Source organism: Cervus canadensis, chromosome 6 (assembly GCF_019320065.1).
Source record: "Cervus canadensis isolate Bull #8, Minnesota chromosome 6, ASM1932006v1, whole genome shotgun sequence".
NCBI lineage: Eukaryota > Metazoa > Chordata > Mammalia > Artiodactyla > Cervidae > Cervus > Cervus canadensis.
In genome coordinates this window covers 79,598,759-79,623,455 of record NC_057391.1, presented here as the reverse complement: position 1 = coordinate 79,623,455, position 24,697 = coordinate 79,598,759, and the positions used below count along the sequence as shown (strand labels likewise).

Below are 24,697 nucleotides of genomic sequence, written 5' to 3'. Positions count from 1 at the left end.
AAATGTTAGTTGATCAGTCGTGTCCAATTCTTTGTGACCCCCATGGACTGTATGTAGCCCACCAGGCTCCTCTGTCCATGGAATTCTCCAGGCAAGAATACTAGAATGGGTTGCCATTCCCTTCTCCAGGGGATCTTCCCAACCCAGGGATTGAACCCACGTCTTCCCCTTCATTGCAGGCAGATTCTTTACCAACTAAGACACTAGGGAAACCCTATATAACCTGGCTCCTCCCTTACCTCTTTGGAACAGTCTCAGAGTTGAGAGGCTGTGTCCCAGGCCCAAGTCCTCAGTTTTGTCCACCAAATAAAACATAATTCTCAACTTTCAGGTTTGGATTTTTCAGTCAACAGTACTTTTGGTACTTTATTACTTCTTAATGTTCTGAACATTGTCAAGTTTTATAAATACTTAAGAGTATTTGAAAAGAAGATAGAAACAGTGGCAGGTTTTGGGGGGGGGACCCAAAATCATTGCAGATGGTGATTGCAGCCATGAAATTAAAAGATGCTTACTCCTTGGAAGGAAAGTTATGACCAACCTAGACAGCTTATTAAAAAGAAGAGACATTACTTCGACAACAAAGGTCCGTCTAGTCAAGGCTATGGTTTTTCCAGTAGTCATGTATAGATGTGAGAGTTGGACTATAAAGAAAGCTGAGCACCAAAGAACTGATGCTTTTGAACTGTGGTGTTGGAGAAGGCTCTTGAGAGTCCCTTAGACTGCAAGGAGATCCAACCAGTCCATCCTAAAGGAGATCAGTCCTGAGTGTTCATTGGAAGGACTGATGTTGAAGCTGAAATTCTAACACTTTGGCCACGTGATGCGAAGAGCTGATTCATTTGAAAAGACCCTGATGCTGGGAAAGATTGAGTGCAGGAGGAGAAGAGGACAACAGAGGATGAGATGGTTGGATGGCATCACTGACCAATGGACATGAGTTTGAGTAAACTCTCGGAGTTGGCAATGGACAGGGAATCCTGGCATGCTGCAGTCCATGGGGTCACAAAGAGTTGGACACAACTGAGCGACTGAACTGAACTGAACTGAGAAGATGTATTATCTGTCTATTGGAAACAAAGCTTCCTACTCTCTTTCTCTCTATGACTCTATCTAATCAAGTTAATTATTTATATAGTTCATATCTTCTATGTCTTCACTTATTGTTTATCTTACTTCTGTCAGTTTCTGAGTAGTTTAAATACATACATCATTGTAGGAAATCTGTAAGTTATTTCTTCAGTTCAGTTCAGTTCAGTCACTCAGTCATGTCCGACTCTTTGCGACCCCATGGAATGCAGCAGGCCAGGCCTCCCTGTCCATCACCAACTCCTGTAGCTTGCCCAAACTCATGTCCATTGAGTCAGTGATGCCATCCAACCATCTGATCCTCTGTCGTCACCTTCTCCTCCTGAGAGGGTAACAGGCAGGAAGGCCAGGGGTCTCCAAATGGAGGAAATAGGCTGCAAGCGTCAGACATTTTTTCTCTCTCTCTTAAGCAGCAGGAGGAAACAAACAAGTGTTATATTTTCCCCCCTTCTCTATACAAATTTAAAAAGAGGTTTCTTTTAAAATTCTGTGTTGCCATAAAGACACCTGCTTCTACCTGAACTTAACTTTTCTCAAACCTTGAGCTAACCAATGCATTTTTCTTATGGAAATGTTTGTCTTGAGCTATGTTAATGTACTCTGCATTTACTCTAGACTCTATCTTCAAGTCAGTTCCACCTAAAGGCTCAGATTTAGGCTCAGAACCAACTTGATAAACCAGTATGTTACACTCATACATTGTTCTCCTAATCTATGTTAATGAAACTATATATTTGTATGGTAATCTGCCTTTCTTCAAGATTCATGTCAATCGTTTTATGGCCCGGGATGACTCACCTGGTGCCATTCTCTGAGTTTTGAGACATTTCCTTTCTTTAATTAGCAGACTGCTAGTAGCTATATAACATCCAGCTAACGACTAGCGGGCGGTACTCTTTCTGCCCCCTTCTGATGTCCACATCAGAAGCTTTCTCTATCTCTTTTATACTTTAATAAAACTACTACACGAAAGCTCTGAGCCATCAAGCCTCATCTCTGGTACCGGATTGAATTCTTCTCCTCCGGAGGCCAAGAATCCCAGTGTCTTTCGTGGTTCAGCAACAACCTTTCACTCCCGCCTTCAATCTTTCCCAGCATCAGGGTCTTTTCTAATGAATCAGCTCTTCGCATCACGTGGCCAAAGTATTGGAGTTTCAGCTTCAACATCAGTCCTTCCAATGAACACTCAGGACTGGTTTCCTTTAGGATGGACTGATTGGATCTCCTTGCAGTCCAAGGGACTCTCATGAGTCTTCTCCAGGACCACAGTTCAAAAGCATCAATTCTTTGGTGCTCAGCTTTCTTTATGGTTCAACACTCACATCCATACATGACTACTGGAAAAACCATAGCTTTGACTAGATGGACCTTTGTTGTCAAAGTAATGTCTCTGCTTTTTAATATGCTGTCTAGGTTTGTCATAACTTTCCTTCCAAGGAGCAAGCCTCTTTTAATTTCATGACTGCAGTCACCATCTGCAGTGATTTTGGAGCCCAAGAAAATAAAGTCTCTCACTGTTTCCATTGTTTCCCCACTATTTGCCATGAAGTGATGGGACCAGATGCCATGATCTTCATTTACTGAATGTTGAGTATTAAGCCAACTTTTTCACTCTCCTCTTTCACTTTCATCAAGAGGCTCTTTAGTTCCTCTTCACTTTCTGCCATAAGGGTGGTGTCATCTGCATATCTGAGGTTATTGATCTTTCTCCTGGCAATCTTGATTCCAGCTTGTGCTTCATCCAGCCCAGCATTTCTCATGATGTACTCTGCATAGAAGTTAAATAAGCAGGGTAACAGTATACAGCCTTGATGTATACTGTTGATACTTGATACTCCTTCCCCAATTTGGAACCAGTCTGTTGTTCCATGTCTAATTCTAACTGTTTCTTCTTGACCTACATACGGGTTTCTCAGGAGGCAGGTAAGGTGGTCTGGTATTCCTATCTCTTTAAGAATTTTCCACAGTTTGTTGTGATCCACACAGTCAAAGGCTTTACCACAATCAATGAAGCAGAAGTAGATGTTTTTCTGGAATTCTACTTGTTTTATCTACGATCCAGTGGATGTTGGCAATTTGATCTCTGGTTCCTCTGCCTTGTCTAAATCCATCTTGAACATCTGGAATTTCTCAGTTCACATACTGTTGAAGCCTAGCTTGGAGAATTTTGAGCATTACTTTGCCAGCAGGTGAGATGAGTGCAAATGTGTGGTAGTTTGAACATTCTTTGGCATTGCCTTTCTTTGGGATTGGAATGAAAACTGACCTTTTCCAGTCCTGTGGCCACTGCTGAGTTTTCCAAAGTGCACTATCTGCTAGTAAACAGATTATATGCAACTCCTTTTCTACTGAATAACTGTCTCTATTTTCCAAGTTTCCTATGAATTTTTATTACTTTAGATTCAGAAAAAAATAAAGAAATCCAATCAGTTAAGACCCATATCAAAAGCCATATCTCTCTGAATTCTTTTCTAATTTTCTACTCAATAGTAGGTAGTTTCACTGGTCCCCTGCATAAGGCATGCCTGTGGCATCTGTATTCCCCCTTTTCTTACCTCCTCCATTGCAAAATAATTTGAAGAGGAAACCATCTCTGTGTCATTTGAAATACTTGGTCTATAGATTTGACTTGGTCATTCATTAGCTGCCAAGTCTCTGATGCTTTTTATCACTCATGTCAGCCCCAGAATTTCTAGAGAAGCTGGATTCTCCAGCTTGGTTAACTGGAGATTTCTTCAACTGTCATAGAACATGCTATTTACAGAAAGTGGTGGAAAGAGAGACATAAAGATAGGAAAGAGGAAGGAGGAGGGCAAATCACACACACATTGTTAACATTCGAGGGAAGGGGTGTAGGCATTTTGAGTTGCCTGTCAGCTCCTGCAAATCTGTACCACTAGGTTAAAGCCACAGTTAAACATTGTTCCAGATCTACACTTTCAACATTAGTGCCCTGAAACCACCCCTACCCTTACACTTCAATTCCAGGAAATCCACTGAAAACTTAGGGAGAAGAAAGAAGAGCCACTTCCTTTCCCTGTGGCTGGGGCTGTTACCCTGCAGAGAGCATGGATGAGCTTAACAAAGAGAGAAGAAACTGGATGTGGGGATACTGAGCCCCAGCTCTACAGGCACCATGCAAAAATTTTTCTGAGTCTTGTAAAATGGAGATGACATCTGCCTCACAGTGGGACAGAAGAAAAACTACTACTAAGTAGTAATCTAGCTACTAATTTACAGCTAAAATGTTCACTTTCATTCTTAAAGGAGACACTCAGTCTGATAATATTTTTGATATTTTATATGATTTTTATACATATATAGCAGAATCACTTATTAACAAATTATTATACAAATTCAAGTATAATTGATTCAAGAAACTACCCAGCAGCAATTGTACAATTCTTCCTTTCAGAACTAAAGCCTTGTCAGTTATGTGTTGTTAGGTTTTAAAGGGTATGCTTTCTCCACCTGCTGTGGTGTCTGTAGAATCATTCTCTTCCCAAACAACTGAAAAAGTATGGAATTTATAAAAATCTTGAAAAATTCTCAATGAATTCACTTTAATATTGAAGGGGGAAAATGTAATTATAGAAAAGAAAAAACTACACATACACACTAATGTGGCAGCTATTCCCAGGATAGATTAGCATAAAAGATCACAGCTTGGCCCCTTATCCCCACCCAGGTGTTTATGGAAGAAAGTCTGGAGCTGCTGCCAAGCATCTACCTGGGCCCTGGCATGAGCCCTGGGCTCCCCTCCCCAGATGACAGGAACGCCCACTAAGGTGTGCAGGGAAGCCGGGCACAGGGGGAAGTAAGGAGGTTCAATGTAGTGCCCCGTCCCTGGGTAACAGATGACCTGGGGTTTTGCCTTCCCGTGGGCCTGCAAGCGTTTAGAGGCCTCATTAGCATAGAATTCACTCTTCCAGTTGTGGTCATCCTGACCCACAAGAAACAGGAAGGGGCACTCAGCCCTTTCCACAGGAATGAAGCTCTTCTGGTCAGGTCCTTCCAAAGGGCAGTTCAGGATTTCCACAATGTCTACAAAGCCATCTTTAGTCATCTTGATTCGATTTTGGTTGAAACCCACAGGTGGCAGAATCTCACCTTTGTAGTGTAAGTTTCCACCGACAGAAGCCACAGAGCCATTGATTATGACGGCTGCAGTGATGCCCTTCAGGAAGGAAGCCATGGAGAGGCAGAGCTCACCTCCTTTTGAAATCCCAAGCAGCCCAACTCCTGGACCCTTCACCTGAGAAAAGGTCAAAGGGAAAAGGAGAATGAGTCCATGAACGGTGCAGTGTGGCCAGTAGTGCCTGGACTTGAGAGTCGGGGAACTGAGCCTGAATCTGGGCTCTCCCAGTTATCAAGGTTTGCAGCCTTGAGATACTGGCCTACCTTCCTCTGTACTTGCTTTCTGCAATTTCTCCATCACCATTCCTGGTGTCTTCAACAACCAAGTGGATGAGAACTGAATACTTTGGCCTCACAGTCCCTTGACCTCCAAACCTCCAGTGATCTTTTTCTCTCTCCCACTGAAGATACACACTCCCATTGTCATAACCTAAACTGAGTCATCAGTAAGTATATCATCTCCAAGATCTCAGCTTCAAGCATTCTACTCTCTAATCACCCTCCTATTTACCTCCAGCTTAGCCATTCTAGTGGTGCCCACTGCCACCTCTTTGAGACTCTGACCACCATTTCTTCACCATCAGTGCCTTCTCATGTTCTCACTTCCCACCTCATCCAGCTTAGATTTCAAGCTTCATCATTATTTCTACTCTCCTGCAAACACTGTTAACTACTTTAATTGGTCATACTTGCCTGAAAAAGTTCTAACCTCAGTTAAATGCACTTATTATTCACTTCCTTGGGGCCTGCATTTGTGCAAATGAACACTGCTACAGAAAAAAATACACACTTGTGTTGACACAACTTACTTTCATGTCATGACCACAAATTTCAAATAAACATCCATACTGGCCCTTAGTCCTGCCACACATCACTGATGTTTGCTTTCCACTTCTCTTAAAGACCATTTCACTTTGTCTCCTACATCTGTAAGCCCCTTTAAGCCTTATTCCCCATCACTTTCATCCCATCCTGCTTCATGGAGAAAACAGAAGCTATCAGGAAGGAACTTGTCCTCATTTCCCCTTCCAAGTGTGATTAGTTCCACATGAAGCAAGCTCCCTGCTTCCCTCCTGTTTCCTAAGTAGCTCTGTTCTTCTCCAAGGCCACCCCTCTGCTTGTCCTTGGGATCTCATCCACTCTCATCCTCAGTGACTCTGCTCCTGCAATGACTTCCTCTCTCTTTCCTTTGTGACTTTCTTCTCTACTGGTTCATCCCCATCGGTGTACCTCTTACACTTTAACTCTAGGTAAATTTTAGTTCTAGTACCTCTTGCATTTTAACAGTCTCTTGACCTCAAATCCACTCTGACCTAGTTTCTACTCCCTTCACAGAAAAACTTGTGGGAATCTTTGGACTTATTTTCTTTCTTTATTCACTACTCAGTCCCCTCCAGGGTAATTTGCCCTATTCCATAAGCACTGCTCTTGTCAACCACCAAACACTTCTGTTATAAATGGCCTTTTGATTGACCTTCAAACAGCAGTCTTTTTTTTTTTTTTTTTTCATGGTTTCTACAAGGGCACCCTTAACTGATTTCAACCATTCATTTCTCATAAAGACACTGGAAATGGGATATTATTGTCATCTCAGTTTTTGAGAGGAAGAAACAGGCCCCAAGGTCATTAAGCTAGTTAAGTGGCAAGATGAAATCTCACATTTAACTTTTCTCTATCAAACATATTGTGCTGGTTCCAATACACCCCGCCACCTTTTCTAAGAGCTCCAGTGGTTCTATTCACCTTGAACACTGATTGAATTATAAAATAAGCAAGGTTCATCTTCTATTCCTCTGATATCCCAAACCTCTATTTCCTATTAGCCAGGTTCTTTGCCACCAGGTACCTCCTTAAAACTGAATACTCTGCTCTCAGATGGGCACATTAAGGAGAGGTTTGTTAAACACAAACATTTAAACTGGAGACAGTGATCTCCTTCCCCTTTTCCTCAACTTCTTGGGTCAAACCCAGGGTTCTCAATGTGTTTGGGCTTGTAATGAAATACTACAAAATACTGGAATATAAAATTCCATAATTTCAACCAGGACACCTTTACCAGCAGGAAACCTAGCAGTAATATCTAATTGCATGGAAACTCTCTGGGAAAAGTAACTATGAAAGGTAGTGTGTGTTGGGGGCAGAGAATGGCTGTCAAGAATTTGGTCAAATTCTGTGAAAACCAAGAGACTTTCAGAGAAGGAGAACTGATATGTAGAACATGAAACTAGAGAAGTTCCAACCTGAGGGTGATTAAGCAGGTAGTTCACAGCTTCTTCGAAGTACTCCAGGTGGAGGTTCTCCAGGCTCTTGGGCAGGTCCTCATAGTTGTAATAAGCCAGCGCCATCACAGCAAAACCCTTCCCAGCCAGCAGACTAGCTCGATATTCCAGAAGGCCACCTCCAGCTCCCAAAATGTCCATAATCCCAGGAAAGGGCCCGGGTTCTTGAAAAGAAAGAAAACACAAGACTAAACGATACTTGAAACTCTTTTTAGTGGTGGCAAAAGCCATTTTTGCCTATTTGGAGATGTCAGAGTTTTCTGTTGACAATCAGAAATGCTAAACAACTCAGGTCTTCAAAGGTCCAGACTGTGGCACAGGCTAAACCCACATTCCCCTCTATACCCAGGGCCTCAAAGCCACACAGAGTTTTACAAAGAGCATGTACTATTTTTGTGAGTAAAAATCAGTTACAGGACTTCTCCGGTGGTATAGTGGATAAGAATCCACCTGCCAATGCCAATGCAGGGGACACTGGTTCCATCCCTGGTCCGGGAAGATCTCACAGGCCACAGAGCAGCTAAGCCCCTGTGCCACAGCTACTAAGCCCGCCCCCTAGGGCCGGAGTGCTGCAACTACTGAAGTCTTCACGCCCTAAAGCCTGCATGCCGCTGCAACTACTAAGCCGGAGTGCTACAACCACTGAAGCCCAGGAACCCTAGAGCTTGTGCTCCACAAGAGAAGTCTCCACAAGAAGTCCGAGCACCAGGACGAAGTGTAGTCCCCGCTCAATGCAACTAGAGAAAGCAACAAAGCAGCAAGGAAGACCCAGTACAACCAAAAAAACAAAAAGAATAAAAAAATAAGTTACAGATGGGACTTACCTGGTGGTCCAGTGGCGAAGAATCTGCCTTGCATTCAGGGGACAGGGTCCCATCATGGGCCGGGGAACTATAATCACACATACTGAGGAGCAAGTAAGCCCCCACACCACAACTACTAAGTCCATGTGCTGCAAGTACTGAGCCCAAGAGCAACAACTAGAGAGTCCATGCACCGCAAGGAGAGATCCTGAATGACACAGTGAAGATCCCACGGGCTGCAACTAAGATCCAGTGTAGTGAAATAAATAAATACTTTAAAAAACCAGTTACAATGAAAACAGCAAAATCACTGCCCTCTTCTGCACCCCCTCCCAAACTGACAATGCCAAATGCTAGTGAGGATGTGGAACAACTGGATGCTTTACACATTGCCGGTAGTGTGAAAATTAATAAAAGGGAACCTCATAATGGATCTGGAGGACAGAAGGGGAGCTCTCAGCAGTACCACTCCACATCAATTTTAGGAAGGATTGTCAATTACAAATCACAACAGAAGAATCATTAACAGGAAAGAATCATCAGTCACAGGTCCCAACAAAAAAAGATGTACATTGCATCCCCTCCCAGAAACTGACTACCCCAAGAATTCAGCCAGTGAGAAACCACCATCACCCTAAACTGTCACTTTTTGCCAATGGACTTTTGTTCAAAACAACTCCTCCCACCTTCCTCCTTTTTCTCTATTAAATAACTTCCCTCTTCTTGGCTTGTTGGGTTTGCCTATGGTTTTTGTCATGTCTTGCTTGTCCCAAATTGTAATTCTCTGTTATTTCCAAATTAACAAATTTTTTACTAGCCAAGTAACTACCTTTTATTTTTAAGGGCAACAGTGGGGATACACATTGATACAATCACTTTGAGAAAAAACTGAGCAACTTCTTATAAAGTTAAACATACTTTATAAAGTCAAACATAAGTTATGACCCAGCAATCTCACTCCCAGGTATTTCATTTTCAAGAAAAATGAAAATTTGTGGTCACACAAAAACTTGGATGTGTGTTTGCAGTGATTCCAAAGTCTTGGAACTCAAATATCCTCCAAAAGGCAAATGAAATAACAAACTGGCACATCCGTTTAATGGGAAACTTCTAAGACACAAGAAGCAGCAGCTACCAACATATGGAGCAAAAAGAATAAATCTCAAATGTGTTATCCTAGGCCCAAAAAGCTACCTACCGTGTATGATTCTAGTTATTTCACCTTTTCATTATTTACATTAAAAATTTGTATATAATGTACAAATTTTAAGGAATAATTATAAGGCAAGTACTTTATATTGTTCTAATTTTATTTGTTTATTTATTGACTAGGCCGGGTCTTTGTTTCTGCTCCGACTTTTCTCTAGTTGCAGAGAGCCAGGGCTACTCTCTGGCTGTGGTGCGAGGACTTCTCATTTCAGTGCCTTCCCTTGTTGCTGAGCATGACTCTGCGGTGTGTGGGTTTCAGGGGTAGTGGTGCCAGGACTCAGGAGTTGGGGTTCCCAGTCTCCACAGAACAGGGTCAATAGTGGTGGTGCACAGGCTTAGCTGCTCTGCAGCATGTGGGATCTTCCCAAACTAGGGGTCAAACCCATGTCTCCTGCATTGGCAGGCAGATTTAAAGTTTTCTTTCTAAAGTTTTTCAGTTTTACAACTTTGCTTCTAACTTCCACAGTATTAAGATTTAAGAAAGAGTAGATGAATAACTGTGTTTGTTTTTTAGCAGTGTATGCAAGTTCCTTTTCTTCCACATACTGGTCCAACACTGGTAATGTTAGACTTCTAAATTTTGAGGATGTTTAATGTAGTGTGTAGTCTTGTTTTGCATTTCCTTGATTCCTAATGAGGATAAGTTTTTTTTGTCTTTTTTTTTTTTTTTTTCACTTTTTCATTGGCCGGTTGCATTTTATGAAATGGTAAAATTAACTGACAGTTCAGAAGATCTCCAGTGGATAGCAAGAGACCCTCCTTCATGCTGTTTTTGTTGTTTGGTTGTTAAGCCGTAACTGGCTCTTTGCGACCCCATGGACTGTAGCCCGCCAGGCTTCTCTGTCCATGGGGATTCTCCAGGCAAGACGACTGGAGTGAATTGCCATGCCCTCCTCCAGGGGATCTTCCCAACCCAGGGATCAAACCCGCATCTCTGTTTCCTGAATTGGCAGGCAGGCTCTTTACCACTAGCGCCACCTGGGAAACCCACTATCTCCCGGAGTTTGCTCAACTTCACATCCATTGAGTGGGTGACGCTATCTAACTATCCCATCCTCTGCTGCCTCCTCCATTCCTGTTTCAGGCCCCACGGACCTTCCGTGTTTTGAGCTACCTATTTACTGCCTTCCTCTCGCACAAGGACAGATGAAGTTGCGGATGCCGACGGCTCACCTGGCGGCAGGAAGAGCGTGGCGCGCACCCGGCCCGCGCGCACCGGCTCGCGCCGCACCCCGGGCGCCAGGAAGTCGCGCTCGTGCACCGCCCGGCCCAGGAGCCGCTGGGCCTCGGGCTCGTGACCGTCGAGCACCTCCAGCTCCACGGCGAAGGGCGTCTGCACGTCCCGCTTCACCAGGCGCAGCAAGGGCTTCTCGGGCTCCAGAGCCCAGAAGAGCCCCATGGGCTCGAGCCCCGCGAAGCTGCCGCCCAGCGCGGGCGCGCGCTCCAGGTCCAGCAGGCCGGCGGCGTCGGCGCAGTAGCGCGCGTGGGCCCTGAAGAGCGCGCCCTTCTCGTCGCGCAGGGACGCGCGCAGCGTGACCGGCTGCCCCGGCGCCAGGCCGCGGACAGCGATGCGCACGGGCTCGTCCCAGCGGCAGCGGCCCGCCGGCTCCAGAGTCACGGTCGTCACCAACCGGACAGTGGTCCAAGAGACTGGGTTACCAGTCCTCAGCTTTAGAGGTCCTGCCAGCTGCACCCAGCGCGTCGGGCCCCATCGGCAGAATCCAAAGTGTCTCAGGAGAGCCTGAGAGGAGACCACCATTTTGCACCTTCTTCAGATCTGGGATCAACTGAAGACGGCTGTGAAGAAAGTTAGAAACCGGTTAGAGAAACAGCTTCTCTAGCGGAAGCCAGTTTATTGGCAGACTGAACAACAACAAATCTTAGGTCTTTTCTTTTAGAATGTGCACTATGGTGTTTTGCTTGTATATTATTTGTGTATATACTTATTTTTCCACACCATTCCACAACTAACGGGCCTGACATCTTACTAGCTCTGTGATCTTACCCTCCTTCAGTTCAGTTCAGTCGCTCAGTCATGTCCGACTCTTTGCAACCCCATGGACTGCAGCAGGCCAGGCCTCCCTGTCCATCACCAACTCCCGGAGCTTACTCAAACTCATGTCCATTGAGTCGGTGATGCCACCCAACCATCTCATCCTCTGTCGTCCCCTTCTCCTCCTGCCCTCAATCTTTCCCAGCATCAAGGTCTTTTCAAATGAGTTAGTGTAAAAATAGCTCAATGAGGTGATAGTTGTTATTTTGTTTTCTGGAGTCTCCTGTTGCTCCTTTTAGGCAAACATTATCTCCCTGTCACCCTGGACTTCTCACCTTTTCCCACTTTTTCTTAAGCTGTCGATTCCATCCAGTGGTGAATTTTTTATGAAATTTAACTGCAGACCCCTTCTAAGGTCTTGTACTTGATTGTACATTCATGAATGTACATGCTTTCTGTTAGAGAAACTTGGAAACTATATAAGCTTCAAGGCCACAAAACCTGTTTGCCTCTGTTCCTAATAAAAGCCACCTCCATGAACTTCTCAGAGGAGACTTTTTGCCTAGATTCAAATAGTCACAACTGCCTTTTGCTCTAATTACTTTTGTAACCGTTCTGTGGGATACTTCTCAGTATATTTTGTGCACAGGAGTCTCAGAAACAGGAAACTTATGAGCAAATTAAGTCCCCAGGGAAGTGAACTGATTTGCTAAAGGTCGCACAGCTAGAAAGTGGAAATTCAGAGATTTATACCTTTGCAGTCCAATTCCATCTGAACCATCATTCTTTGCTTCTCACATGATGATGTTCTAGTTGAGAAGATGTGAGAAACAGAGATTCATATACTGTTGGTGGATGCATATACTGGTATGATCTTTTCAGAGCAACCTAATTAAAAATATTTAAAGGATACATTCTCTTTGCTTCACAATTCCACCTCTGGACATTTCACACATTTATAAATGTGTGTAAATATTTGGTTATAACAATACTTACCATATCATTGTTTTAATAGAGGAAAAAGAAAATAACAATATAAATTTGGTTTATTCAGTTTAATTGTGATGCAGTCATATAACAGAAGAGATGTAGAAGAGATATATTAAAAATAATATAGCAGAATATGAGGAAAAAATTTTCATGACATTGAAAGCAGGTAGAGAACACTTTGTAGACATTAAAATATATATATTAAAACATTTTTTAAAAAAAGACTAGTAGAAAACTACCCTAAACTGTTGTCTTAGGCTTTGGGGTATTATGGGTAGTGTTTTTTTAATACTTATTTATTTGGCTGAGTTGGGTTTTAGTTGCAGCACGTGGGATCTAGTTTCCTGACAAGGGATTGAACGCAGGCACCCTGCAATGGGAGAGGAGAGTCTTACCACTGGGCCACCAGAGAAGTCCCATATGGGTAGTTTTAATTTTCTTCTTTGTGCAGAATTTCACCCACACACATGGCTTTTATAATTAAACAGGTTTTTTTTTTCACTTGGTAATATACAAAGATAAAATTTACCATTTTAAAATGCATAGTTACCTGAGTATATTCACATTGTTGTGCAACCTTTAACACTATCTCCTTTTTCATCACCTGAACTGAAATTCTATACCTGTTAACTCATCATTCCTCCTTCTCCACCGCAGCTCCTGGAAATCACTATTCCACGTTCTGTAGCTATTATTTGACTAGTCTAAGCACCTCTTAGATAAGTGGAATCATAAAGTATTTGTCCTTTTGTGTCTGGCTTATTTCACTTTACATAATGTCTTCTAGGTTCGTATATATAGCATATATGTAGCATTTCTGTATTCTATTCCTTTTTAAGGCTGAATAATATTCTGTTATATACATATATCACATTTTGTTTACCCATCCATCCACTGATGGACATTTGGGTTGCTTCCACCTTTCAGCTGTTGTGAATATACTATGAACATGGGTGCGCAAACGTGTGTATGAGCCTCTGCTTTCAATTCTTCGGGCACATACTCAGAGGTGGAATTGCTGGATCACATGGTCATTTTAACTTTTTGAGAAAACTTGACCAGGGTTTTAATACTTAATTTAAAAAATTCTTTCAGTCATTTCATCTCAGAGAACACGTCCATTCACTCTTTTGTGAGGGTCCCAGTGTCTGAGCACTAAAGTCAGTGCTCAGGTTGGTCAGCAAGAGATGGTGACCACTTGAATAGCACTGCCCCAGGTCAACTGGGCAGAACTTGATGGCCAAAAATTTTCTTTACTGTAAGGACAAATTCTTTTCACAAGGGGAATCCTGAAGACCAGTATTCTGTAGGCCTGGAATTTTATTATTAAAAATATATGACTTGAAAAATCTCCTTGTAAAAACAGTGTTTTCGGCTGATAACCCAGCCAGAATTTGGGAAGCAGAGGAGATGGAACTGAGCTGTGTGAAGGAAGGAGATTAAACAGGAGCAGAATAGAAAGAGAATGGGAGAGGCCCCAAAGACACTCATTCTGCTTTACCATTTGTTTCATCAGGCTGCTGGTCTGAAGCATGCCAGAGCTGGATGTCCATGTGTTCCCCTGCTTTGTCTCTTTCTCCATAGGACTTTTTTTTTTTTTTTTTTGGCTATGCAGGGTCTTAGTTGTAGGAACTCTTAGTTGCAGCATATGGGATCTATTTCCCTGACCAGGGATTGAACCCAGGCCCCCTACACTGAGAGTGCAGAGTCTTAGCCACTGGACCACCAGGGAAGTCCCTTCGTAGGACTTTTGAACCGATGTGGAGGGGAAAATATTGAGCTGCGTAGACCTAGATGTTATTTTTCAAAGGAGGACCAAGAAATCCATTTTGCCACCAATCGGTAAGTACAATATAATTTCCCAAAGCTCAATTTACAAAGAAGGAAATTTAATAAATAGCTGAAGGTACTCCTGATTGAACCTGTAGGTTCTGTGAGTAGACTTGTGGAATCCTCAAGAGGTGGTTGCCTAGTAACCAATATTAAGCAGCTTTGGAATCTAAAACTAAGGAAGGTTTAAGATGGCAAAACCTTGTTTCCCATTGAAGATTGTGTGTGGGAAGCCACTTTGAAGGTAATTTCAAAATACTGCTGCTGCTTTATCAGTATGTGAAAGGAGTTTATGAGCATCAGATGAATGATGAGAAGCAGTCAGAAGTAGTTGAAAAGATTTTGGATTAGGTGTCGAAGTGTCAGTTTTGCTAGGTACTAACTAGTACTGTGATCTTAGTTACATGTCTTCTCCCTGGACCTCAGTTTTGGCATCTGTTAATAAAACAGTTGTGACAGATTGTCTCTATGCCAGAGTTTCCATAATAATCTGATGAGACAACCGTCTTGGTTTAGTGGTTAGGACTTGGCACTTTCACTGCCATGGCTGGCGTTCAGTCCCTGGTTGGGGAACTAAGACCCTGCAAGCCACGCAGCACAGCCAAAAAAAGAAAAAGAAATTAAAGGGGGGAGAATGTAGGGAACTTTCTGTAAAGAAAGAGGCAGCAGAGAGAGGGTATTTGAAATAAGCCTGGTTAAGGGTTCCCTGATCCCACTCTCCTCATTAACTAAGCTTCTTTCATAAACCCCATGGATACCTCCTAGAGCTATAGTTTCTCTAAATTTAATGTGTATAAAAACCTCTGACATCTTGTTAAAATGCAGATTTCTAGGCTTCACTTGAAGCCTCCTGAATCAATATTCTAGAGTGTGGGACACAGGAGTCTGCAGTTTAATGAACTCCTCAGGTGATCTTGATGCAGAAAGTCTTTTAGCCATATCTAACAAGCACTGTCCCAGAAGCTGAGTGTCCCTTGGGCCCTACCTCAGAACTTCAGAATCTGGAGGTGGAAATGAGAGTGTACTACTTTTTTAAAACTCTCAGAAGATACGGTGCTATGGCTTATAGCGTTTCCTTCTGTGGCAGTTTCTACTGCTTTAGTAACAGAAGGAAAAAAACAAGATATTATTCCTTTTGTTGCTGTTTAATTGCTCAGTCATATCCAACTCTTTGTGACCCCACGGACTGTTGTCTGCTCAGCTCTGCTTGTCCATGGAATTTTCCAGACAAAAATACTGGAGTGAAAAAAAAAAAAAAATACTGGAGTGGGTTGTCATTTCCTTCTCCAGTGGATCTTCCAGATCCGGGATTGAACCCGTGTCTCCAGCATTAGCAGTGAGCTACCAGGGAAGCTCAATTATTCCTTTTAGCATTTAACTGTTTCTTCAGAATAAAGGCAATAGACCAGAGGGTGAGGGTACAGGACTGGAAAGATGAAGAGAAGAATGGAACTAAATTTGGAACCTCTCAGATAGCACCCATTTTGAGTCTGGAGGATTCTTCTATCAGGTTTTAACTGGAGGCATAAACCTTCTAGCCCCACTCCCAACTATCCAGTCAGTTTCCTAGAAGTGCAAGAGATGATGCTGGTGGTTGCTGTTTACCAGATTACAGGGCCTTGGTCTGCAGTCATGCCAGGTTTGAGTAATTGTATGATGCCATTTATTCAGTTTTTTATGCTGTCCGTGCACAAAGGCACCTGGGACCTGCCACTCTGCTTTTGCTTCTTAAGGGCTATTTGTTGGGAGGGAACTCTGCCTCCGTGTTGGTCCAGGTAACATTTAAGTTTGGATAATATGGAGCTTCCAAACTCTGTTTGTAGGTCTTTTTTTCCCCTCTCTTAACTACCTAGGGCCCTAGTATTCCTAAACTTTTCCCTTAGTGCCCAGTGCATCTAACGTGGGGTCCCAGAGACTTGCCTTCTAAAGGATAGTACTCTATGTTCTAAATCAATAATAACAGTTTCTCTCAGTTATGTAATACTTTGCAGCTTGCAAAGAACTTTCATACATGTTCCCCTAATTTTTACCTTCATATCAACACTAAATTAGAACAGGTGTCAGACTCTATTTTCAGATTGGTAAACTAAGGCAAACCTTAGAGGACAAGATAGTTGGATGGCATCACTGACTCAATGGACATGAGTTTGAGCAAGCTCTGGGAGATGGTAGAGGACAGGGAGGCCTGGCGTGCTGCAGTCCATGGGGTCCCAAAGAGTCAGACACAACTGAGTGACTGAACAGCAAGGAAAACCAGGGTTATTAAATCATTTGCCAAGAGTAACATGGCTGGGAGGTGCAGAATCTGCCTGACAAACCTCTTTTGACCAAACCTTAGAACATTTTTCCCTGTCCCAATTCCTTTACAAAGACATTTCCCTATGTGTTTCCTTCTTTTTCAACAAGCCATCTTCTTAGATGATGATCACTATTCCTTGAGAATTTATAATAACTGATAATGATGATATCGTGTTCTTTCTGGGATGATAACATTGTGACCAAAGATTGTATATGTCACAGGCTAAAGGGCTTGTATCTGGGGACACCCCAAATCATTCCATATTGGTGAACCTTGGGGCGAAACCAGTCCTCATTCAGTTTTGCAAGTGTTTGGGCTCAAAATGCCCCCTGACTTAGAAGCAAGATACTAACACATTGATAGGTTAAGAATGATGAGATGTTCTATTAGGCAGTACAAAAGGCAGGAGTGCACTAATACTGTTTTCATCTAAGCAGTTCATTTTCCACCAAGCAGAACAGACACTGTTCAAAGAAAAACATCACCTTGTAAACACGCTTTAGCCTTGCCCTGATTTTTTTAAATCCGACTTTAAAAAATTGCTCAGTGCCCTGTGGCCATGTGGCCTTTGTGATTGTGAAGAGATGAAGCAACTAAATTTAATCTTATGCTCACTCATGGAGGGACATCATGTTAATCTTGTATGACTTAGTTTGAGTTAGATTATTAATTCTGGACTAGTGACAACTATGTCAAAGATGACCCTTCACAAAAAGAAACTCACCAAAAGGTTAGATTTAATACACAGAAGACAGTGGGATAAATCAAGCCCTAAAAACAGCAGGTACTGTTCTGGGTGCTGTGAAGGGAAGAGAGAGGAGTCAGATCTGGGCTAAAGGGTACCTTGTACACAGGGCAGGAATGGCAGGAGTTGGCACTCAGCGTGGCAGGAAAATGATCTCACTTTCATGATTACATGTTGGGTGGGGAGGCCCTACCTGCCCCTGAAAATAGCAAGGCCAGCACAATGCCAGCACAGGGAGTGGAGCCTGGGCCAAAGCCAGTGTGGCACAGAGCTAAGTGCTCTGAGGTTGGACCTGATAGCTGACTGTGAAGTCTGACTCTTCTACTTATGGCCAGTGTGATCCGAAGTAATTTACCAACCCCTCTGAGCCTCAGCTTCTTCCCATAAGCAATAAACACCATAATATCAACCTAATGTAAAGCTCTTAGCAAAGTACTCTATAACTATTAATTATCGTTATTAGGCCAAGGAAGTGCTTCAGAAGGAACATTTCCTTGAAAAAAAAGCATGAACTCCAGGCATTTATCCTTTACAAAATTTTCCACGCTAGCTAAAACCCAGAAACAGCTTGCCCAATAGTCAAGAGCTAAGGTGATTTATCTCCTTGATAAAACATTTTGCAGCTGTAAAACATTTTAACAATGAAGACAGTGTAGCAATATGGAAAAGCACTGGGTGATACTGAAAGAGCAGACTGGGACACTGTCCTTATGGTGCTGTTAAGGAGCCAAATACTTAATGGTGCAAGTGTCACAGTTCAGATCAGTTCAGTCGCTCAGTCATGTCTGAGTCTTTGTGACCCCATGAACCGCAGCACACCAGGCCTCCCTGTCTATCACCAACTCCAGGAATCCACCCAAACCCATGTCCATTGAGTTGGTGATGCCATCCAGCCATCTCATCCTCTGTTGTCCCCTTCTCCTCCTGCCCCCAATCTTTCCCAGCATCAGGGTCTTTTCAAATGAGTCAGCTCTTTGCATCACGTAGCCAAAGTACTGGAGTTTCAGCTTCAGCATCAGTCCTTCCAGTGAACACCCAGGACTGATCTCCTTTAGGATGGACTGGTTGGATCTCCTTGCAGTCCAAGGGACTTTCAAGTCTTCTCCAACACCGCAGTTCAAAAGCATCAATTCTTTGGCGCTCAGCTTTCTTTATAGTCCAACTCTCACATCCATACATGACTACTGGAAAAACCATAGCCTTGACTAGACAGACCTTTGTTGGCAAAGTAATGTCTCTGCCTTTTAATATGCTGTCTAGGTTGGTCATAACTTTCCTTCTAAGGAGTAAGCGTCTTTTAATTTCATGGATGCAATCACCATCTGCAGTGATTTTGGAGCCCAGAAAAATAAAGTCTGACACTGTTTTTCCTGTTTCCCCATCTATTTCCCATGAAGTGATGGGACCGGATGACATGATCTTAGTTTTCTGAATGTTAAGCTTTAAGCCAACTTTTTCACTCTCCTCTTTCACTTTCATCAAGAGGCTTTTTAGTTCCTCTTCACTTTCTGCCATAAGGGTGGTGTCATTTTCAGGTGTCACAGGGTAAAAGTTAAAGTAACTGAAAGGGACTAGGGGAGGTTTGTAAATTTGTGTGTGACGTGGAGGCCTGGATAGGTAAACAAAGAATTACAGAGTAGGTAGTAATTGAGCTGTTCTGGAAGAATGGACAGAATTTCATGTTCAGGGCACAGAAGGAAGCTCTACTTGTGATGGGAAGACACTCAGTGAAGCGCTAGAAGAGTCAGGAGGAGAGGTTCTGCCAGGACAAGGTCATAAACAGGTCAGACTCAAGGACAACCCTGAATGCCCGGCTGTGTTGTCTGAACTTTGCACTCTAACTTTTTTGAACGGGGAGAAAGCCACATTTTGGGGGGAAACTGGAAGCATGGGATACTGTTAAAAGGCAGTAATCTCTCAGAAGATGAGGGGCTGAGAGCTTTGGGACAAATGTGAGAACTGGAAGCAAAGGTCTGACCCAAGAAATATTTTGATTGTTGCAGCATCTCTTTCTTTTGTCTTTCTAACTCACATGGCTTCTCCCTGCTCCGTCATCTCTTCTCCAAGTCTTTTCTTACTGACTGCTGTGGGCCACCAGCTTCTACTGACCTAGAGCTCCCATCAGTTCTTCCCATCCCCTTAACAGATGCGTAGCCACGCCCCCAGGCCCTCCTCTGGACCAGGCAGCCTGGAAGGAGGCATTTGCTGGGAAACAGTGACTAGGACGGAAAAGGGAAAGACCATTCTTCCACACCATTTCCCTCCGTCACTCCCGCCACGCCTGGGATGGGGCATGATTTTCTCCTCCGTAAAACCAAGAAACAAAAAGGAATGTGCCTCCGTTTCCGGTGTGCCTCCAGTCTTCCACTTCAGCCCACAGCACTGTGCACACCTCAAGAACAAATACCTGACCCAGGCCAGTGCAAACCTGACGTTTTCTCCGGAGGTGGTGTGGCAGCGAGGGCTGCCCAGCGTCCCTTACAGCCAGTACAGCTTTGACCATCTCTACGACGCCAGTGGCATAATTCAGCCTCACCAGGTCAGGACAGCCCGGCCTGAGAAGAAGCCCGTCTGCCTCAAGGTCTCGGATTCTCCAGGTCCCCCAACAAAGGTCACCTCCCAGGCTGTGAAGACGGAAAGCTATGCCAATCCTACAAAACTGAAGAAATTAGAGCCAGCTAGTGTAGGCCAGGAGGCATCTAGCCCCCTCAGTCTTCATCCAAGCAGGGAGCTGGACATGCTGGACCTGTCACTTGCTCCAGAAGTGAACTTGGAGGAGAGGGAAACCTGGCTTCCGCCTGCTGAGAAGGCGGCCAGAGCGTGGGAGGCCGTGGTGCTGGAAAAGCTGAACAAGCGCACTGCCCGATGGATCCAGAACAAGCGTCCTCCAAGGCCAGGGGTGTCCGCCAGCAAGTGGCAGAGCTTCTTGCGCCAGCAGTACGACTGGAGCCACATCCGCGATGAGCTCACTTCCTCCAGTGACCTGGACCTCTTGAAACAGCTGGAGGAAGAAGAGACGGCAGAATTTGAGGGTCGAAGTGTTGTCCTGCCCACCCTGGAGGAAAAGAAGCCAGAGCTGCTGCTTCCCGTCTATTATCGGTAGGCTAGCCGGGGCCTCGGGCATGCCTTTGAGACACCCTGGTTCCCCTTCAAGGACTCCCAGGTGGGCTCACAGTCCTCATTGCAGAACTCTCCCATTAACCTCTTGTATTTCCCACCGCCAACATACTAAGACGTCCACAAAGTAAGGTTTCTCAACCTCGGCCCTCTTGGCATCCCGGGTTGGATAATTCTGTGTTGGGGGCGGCCGGCCCTGTGCGTTCTAGGATGTTTGGCAGCATCCTACTGGAAGCCAGTAGCACTGTCCACCTGTGACGACCAAAGATGTCCCCAGATGGTGACACATGTCCCTCTGAAGGACAAAACTGCTCCCAGTTGAGTACCACTGCCTTTAAAGGAAGGAGTTCTTAGCCTTTCCCAGCAGAGCCATTCTGCTGTTCCAGGTACTAACCAGGGGCTCCTAGAAATGTGTCCGTGGTGAGAGTGAGGAAGGCAGAGACCTCATGATTCTGAGGTTTGGTCCCACCTTACTCTGAATAAGGAGCCAGGGTGTCACTCACTCAAAAACTGATTGGCAGCAGGATGGAGAGCTAAACAAGCTGAGAGAAAAGGAGGATTGCTATGTATCTCTCATGTGGCTTCCTTGTCATTTGTAACTAGAAGGAAGACTGGAGCTGTAACAGCCCTGTTTCCTAGAAGTGAGCCAAAAATAAGTGGCGATATTTATTCCTTCATTTATTGCACAAATATACATTGCACTCCCACTACTTTCCAGGCACTCTGCGAAGTGCTGGGAATACAACGTAAATGAGACAGCTGTGGACCTATCCTTTAAAGAGCTTACAGTCTGTCCACTGAACAACCACACACGAGAGATAACGTGAGGTCATGGAGGAGGTGGGCTCCCTTCCCCAAGTCCAGGGACCCTCTAAGGGCACTGATTTTAAAGCTACCTGTCCCCCTTTCTCCCCCTCTCAATCCTTCCAAGACTGCCGAATTACTTGCCGCAAGTGCAGACAGCTGAAACCATGCCTGGCATGAATAAGACGGCTGAGGAAATAGATGAAAAGGGGAGCCTCTACAAGCCCCCAAGCCAGAGCCACGTTCGACAGGTGAATCCGCGAGCTGGAAAGTTTGCTTACTCCACAGGCAACACCTTTGAACAGGAGATTTACTTCGGTAATTGAGCTGGGGTCCTGTAGTCAGGGCTGAGGGGGGCATAGAGCAGGGAGGTGGAAGGTAGCAGGGAGTTGGAGGCATCATGGATGTGGATGAGAGGCCCTGGATGAACCAGGTATTCATGGGAACATCTCCTGGTTAACTAACACGGGACGGTTTTGGGCAGGGGGTAGGGGAATGGACAGTGGGGATAGGGAGTAGGTATCCAATGGGGACAGGACTTCTTCTTCCCCGTCTCTCTATGCTCTCATGCTTACTGAAGAGGTAGTGGAGGGTAGGATGGCAGAGCAAGCAAGATGTGGCTTTGGGAACAACCTACCTCTTCTGTGCACACCCTTACCCCTTCTCTCACTGAGATTATTCCCCCACTGAGGTGCTGTGTTCGAAGAAAAATCCTAGACTTTGGAGATCTGAGTTTAAATCCTGCCTTAGCCCCCTCCTCCTAACCTTCAGCAAATTATATAATCCCCGTGAGCCTTATGTACCTTATTTGTAAAACAATATCAACTAAAATGCTCTTCAAAGAGATGGGAACTATATAGTGCTTCTCACCCAGTGCCCACCAGCTTCCTCATCCGTCCCACTAGCTTTCAGATGCCTGGGCTTCCGGGACACAGTCTAGGACTACATGCTCCAAGTTGTTTCTTCTTCCCTACCCCCATCTTATTCCTAAACTGCTTTCAACTGAAAGTCTTCTTAAAGTGTTTAACAAAATTATTCAGACAAAGGTATTTATGATTGCTGAGAGATGAATTAGGGAACTCTTCATTTGTATCTAGCTTTTCATAGGGGACAATACCTGTAAGTTAGGTTCTGACTTGGTTTCTGGGCCATTTTCAGGCCACCAGCTCATACTTCCAAGCAACAGTCACTTTCAAGGGATGTCCCTGGAGCACAGTAGCCATGAGTACCAGAGGCTAGAGTAGGGCAAAAGGGAACTGGGTCTCCTGTGTGCTTCTTGCTGAAGCCTTTCTCCATCTTCCCCATTAACCAGACGTACCCACTACCTTGCTTTTATTTATAGTTTGTCATCCAAGTACATATCAATATGCAATAATTTTCATTTAGCATTTTAAAACTTCATATGAAATGAGATCATTCTGTATTTGATTTTGTTTTTTAGATGGATTTTTCTGGGGAAATGAAATTCGGTCTGATCCTGGTGACCAAAAACCCAGGAAGAGAGGAGGAGGGGGTTCTAAGGACTCATTATTTCTTTATCTGTTCACAGATGAAGTCCAGATCGTCCACCAGATTGGTGCAAAGAGAGACCAAATTCTCCTGGAAAATCTCAATCAATACATCAAGCAGTTATCTAAGGTCTTCCCTGAAACCCCAGAAAGGTGGACTTCACAGCCAGTTCCTGAATCAAGTAAGCAGGAAGCTGATACTGATAATGGGAGTAAAGATGGAAGTGGGCCTATTTCTTTAAGGTCCCTGTTCCACAGGTGGGGACACCATCAGCATCTCGGGGAGTCCCTCCCAACTAACTAAGAATCATCTCATAAAATTATAAGATACTAACTGTAACAAGGAAAAGCCTCTGTGGCCCATACAGCTGAAATTAGACAGAACTTAAGTATAACCAAGCAGTTTAGGGCCAAGAATTACTAACAAGACAGATCCTGGCTTAACAGTTTCAAAGGCAGTACCTCTGATGTAGCACTCTCCCCTCCCACTCCATTCTCAGGCCCCTACCTGCTTCAGGCCCTAGTGTCAACTGGTGTTTTAAATTTCTATTTCATGAGTGTATCATTCTTCATTCTGTATGTTAGGTAAGGAAAAGGGAAAGGAGTTAATCAAGAAATCAACTTCTGAAACAAAAAGTGCCCATCCTCCAAGAGACTATATCTCCATTGCTCATGATTCTTTTCTTTGCAATGTCTCTTCAGATGGGCCCCCTGTATGCAGGAACTAGCAGTAGTAGTGACCCATTCTTTTTACCACCAGCCCCTAACCTATCTCTAGTGTTGCCTGGCTCTACAGGAAACAGCTACAAGAGTGGAGAAGGCACTAATGACGGCAGGTGTAGGCAGTTTTCACCAAACTCACACATACACCCTCCTTCTTGTTGAGGGCTACCATTATGAAGTGGTGAAGAAGGCATGTAGCAAAGCCTTGGATTGGGTCTTGGCAAGTCACCTTCCAGGATCACAGCTGCCTCATTAAAACTGAGACACTAGGGACTTTCTTGGTGGTCTAGTGGTCAAGACTCCATGCTTCTATTGCAGGGGGCACAGCTTCCATCCAAGTTTGGGGACCCATGATCCTACATGCTGCCGGGCATGGCCAAAAAAGCAAAATGACAAAAAGAAACTGAGACACTAATCAATCCTACAGCAAGGCACTTGTAAACCCTTCAGTTCAGTCAGTTCAGTCGTGTCTGACTCTTTGCAACCCCATGACTGCAACATACCAGGCTTCCCTGTCCATCACCAACTCCCAAATCTTGCTCAAACTCATATGCATCGAGTCAGTGATGCCATCCAACCATCTCATCCTCTGTTGTCCCCTTCTCTTCCTGCCTTCAATCTTTCCCAGCATCAGGGTCTTTTCTAATGAGTCAGCCCTTTGCATCAAGTAGTTAAAGTACTGAAGTTTCAGCTTCAGCATCAGTCCTTCCAATGAATATTCACGACTGATTTCCTTTGGGATTGACTGCTTTCCTTTAGGATTGACTGCTTTGATCCCCTTGCAGTTCAAGGGACTCTTAAGAGTCTTCTCCAACACCACAGTTCAAAAGCATCAATTCTTCAGCATTCAGCTTTCTTTATAGTCCAACTCTCACATCCATACATGACTACTGGAAAAACCATAGCTTTGACTAGATGGACCTTGGTCAGCAAAGTAATGTTTCTGCTTTTTAATATGCTGTCTAGGTTGGTCATAGCTTTTCTTCCAAAGAGCAAGCATCTTTTAATTTCATGGCTGCAGTCACCATCCACAGTAATTTTGGAGCCTAAGAAAATAGTCCCCCACAGTTTCTATTGTTTCCCCATCTATTTGCGATGAAACCATGATCTTAGTTTTCTGAATGTTGAGTTTTAAGCCAACTTTTTTACTCTCCTCTTTCACTTTCATCAG

General features: G+C 44.1%; 2 protein-coding genes across 8 annotated transcripts in view; one reads left to right on the top strand and one right to left on the bottom strand.

Annotated features, from left to right (window-relative positions):
* Positions 1-4,375: 4,375 nt before the first annotated feature.
* On the bottom strand, positions 4,376-11,354 carry LOC122443831 (acyl-coenzyme A thioesterase 1-like). Of its 3 annotated transcripts, none has more exons than XM_043472502.1 (3): positions 10,640-11,354; positions 7,467-7,669; positions 4,376-5,344 (listed from the first exon to the last, which is right to left on the bottom strand). In XM_043472502.1, exons 1-3 carry the CDS (start codon positions 11,274-11,276, stop codon positions 4,736-4,738), a joined length of 1,449 nt encoding a protein of 482 aa, XP_043328437.1. In that variant the 5' UTR covers positions 11,277-11,354; the 3' UTR covers positions 4,376-4,735. The 3 variants fall into 3 exon arrangements, with proteins under 3 accessions (XP_043328437.1, XP_043328438.1, XP_043328439.1); XM_043472503.1 differs by having other exon boundaries at positions 10,691-11,354; XM_043472504.1 differs by lacking the exon at positions 10,640-11,354 and adding an exon at positions 8,330-10,391.
* Positions 11,355-18,786: 7,432 nt separating this feature from the next.
* The window catches only part of HEATR4 (HEAT repeat containing 4), a 42,146-nt gene continuing 36,235 nt past the window's right edge, over positions 18,787-24,697 (top strand). For all 5 annotated transcript variants that reach the window (XM_043472499.1, XM_043472498.1, XM_043472497.1 and 2 more), the window contains exons 1-3: positions 18,787-20,473; positions 21,423-21,613; positions 22,845-22,985. In XM_043472499.1, the coding sequence (XP_043328434.1) occupies positions 19,521-20,473; positions 21,423-21,613; positions 22,845-22,985 (1,285 nt within the window). In that variant the 5' untranslated portion in view covers positions 18,787-19,520. The remainder of the gene's footprint in view (positions 20,474-21,422; positions 21,614-22,844; positions 22,986-24,697) is intronic.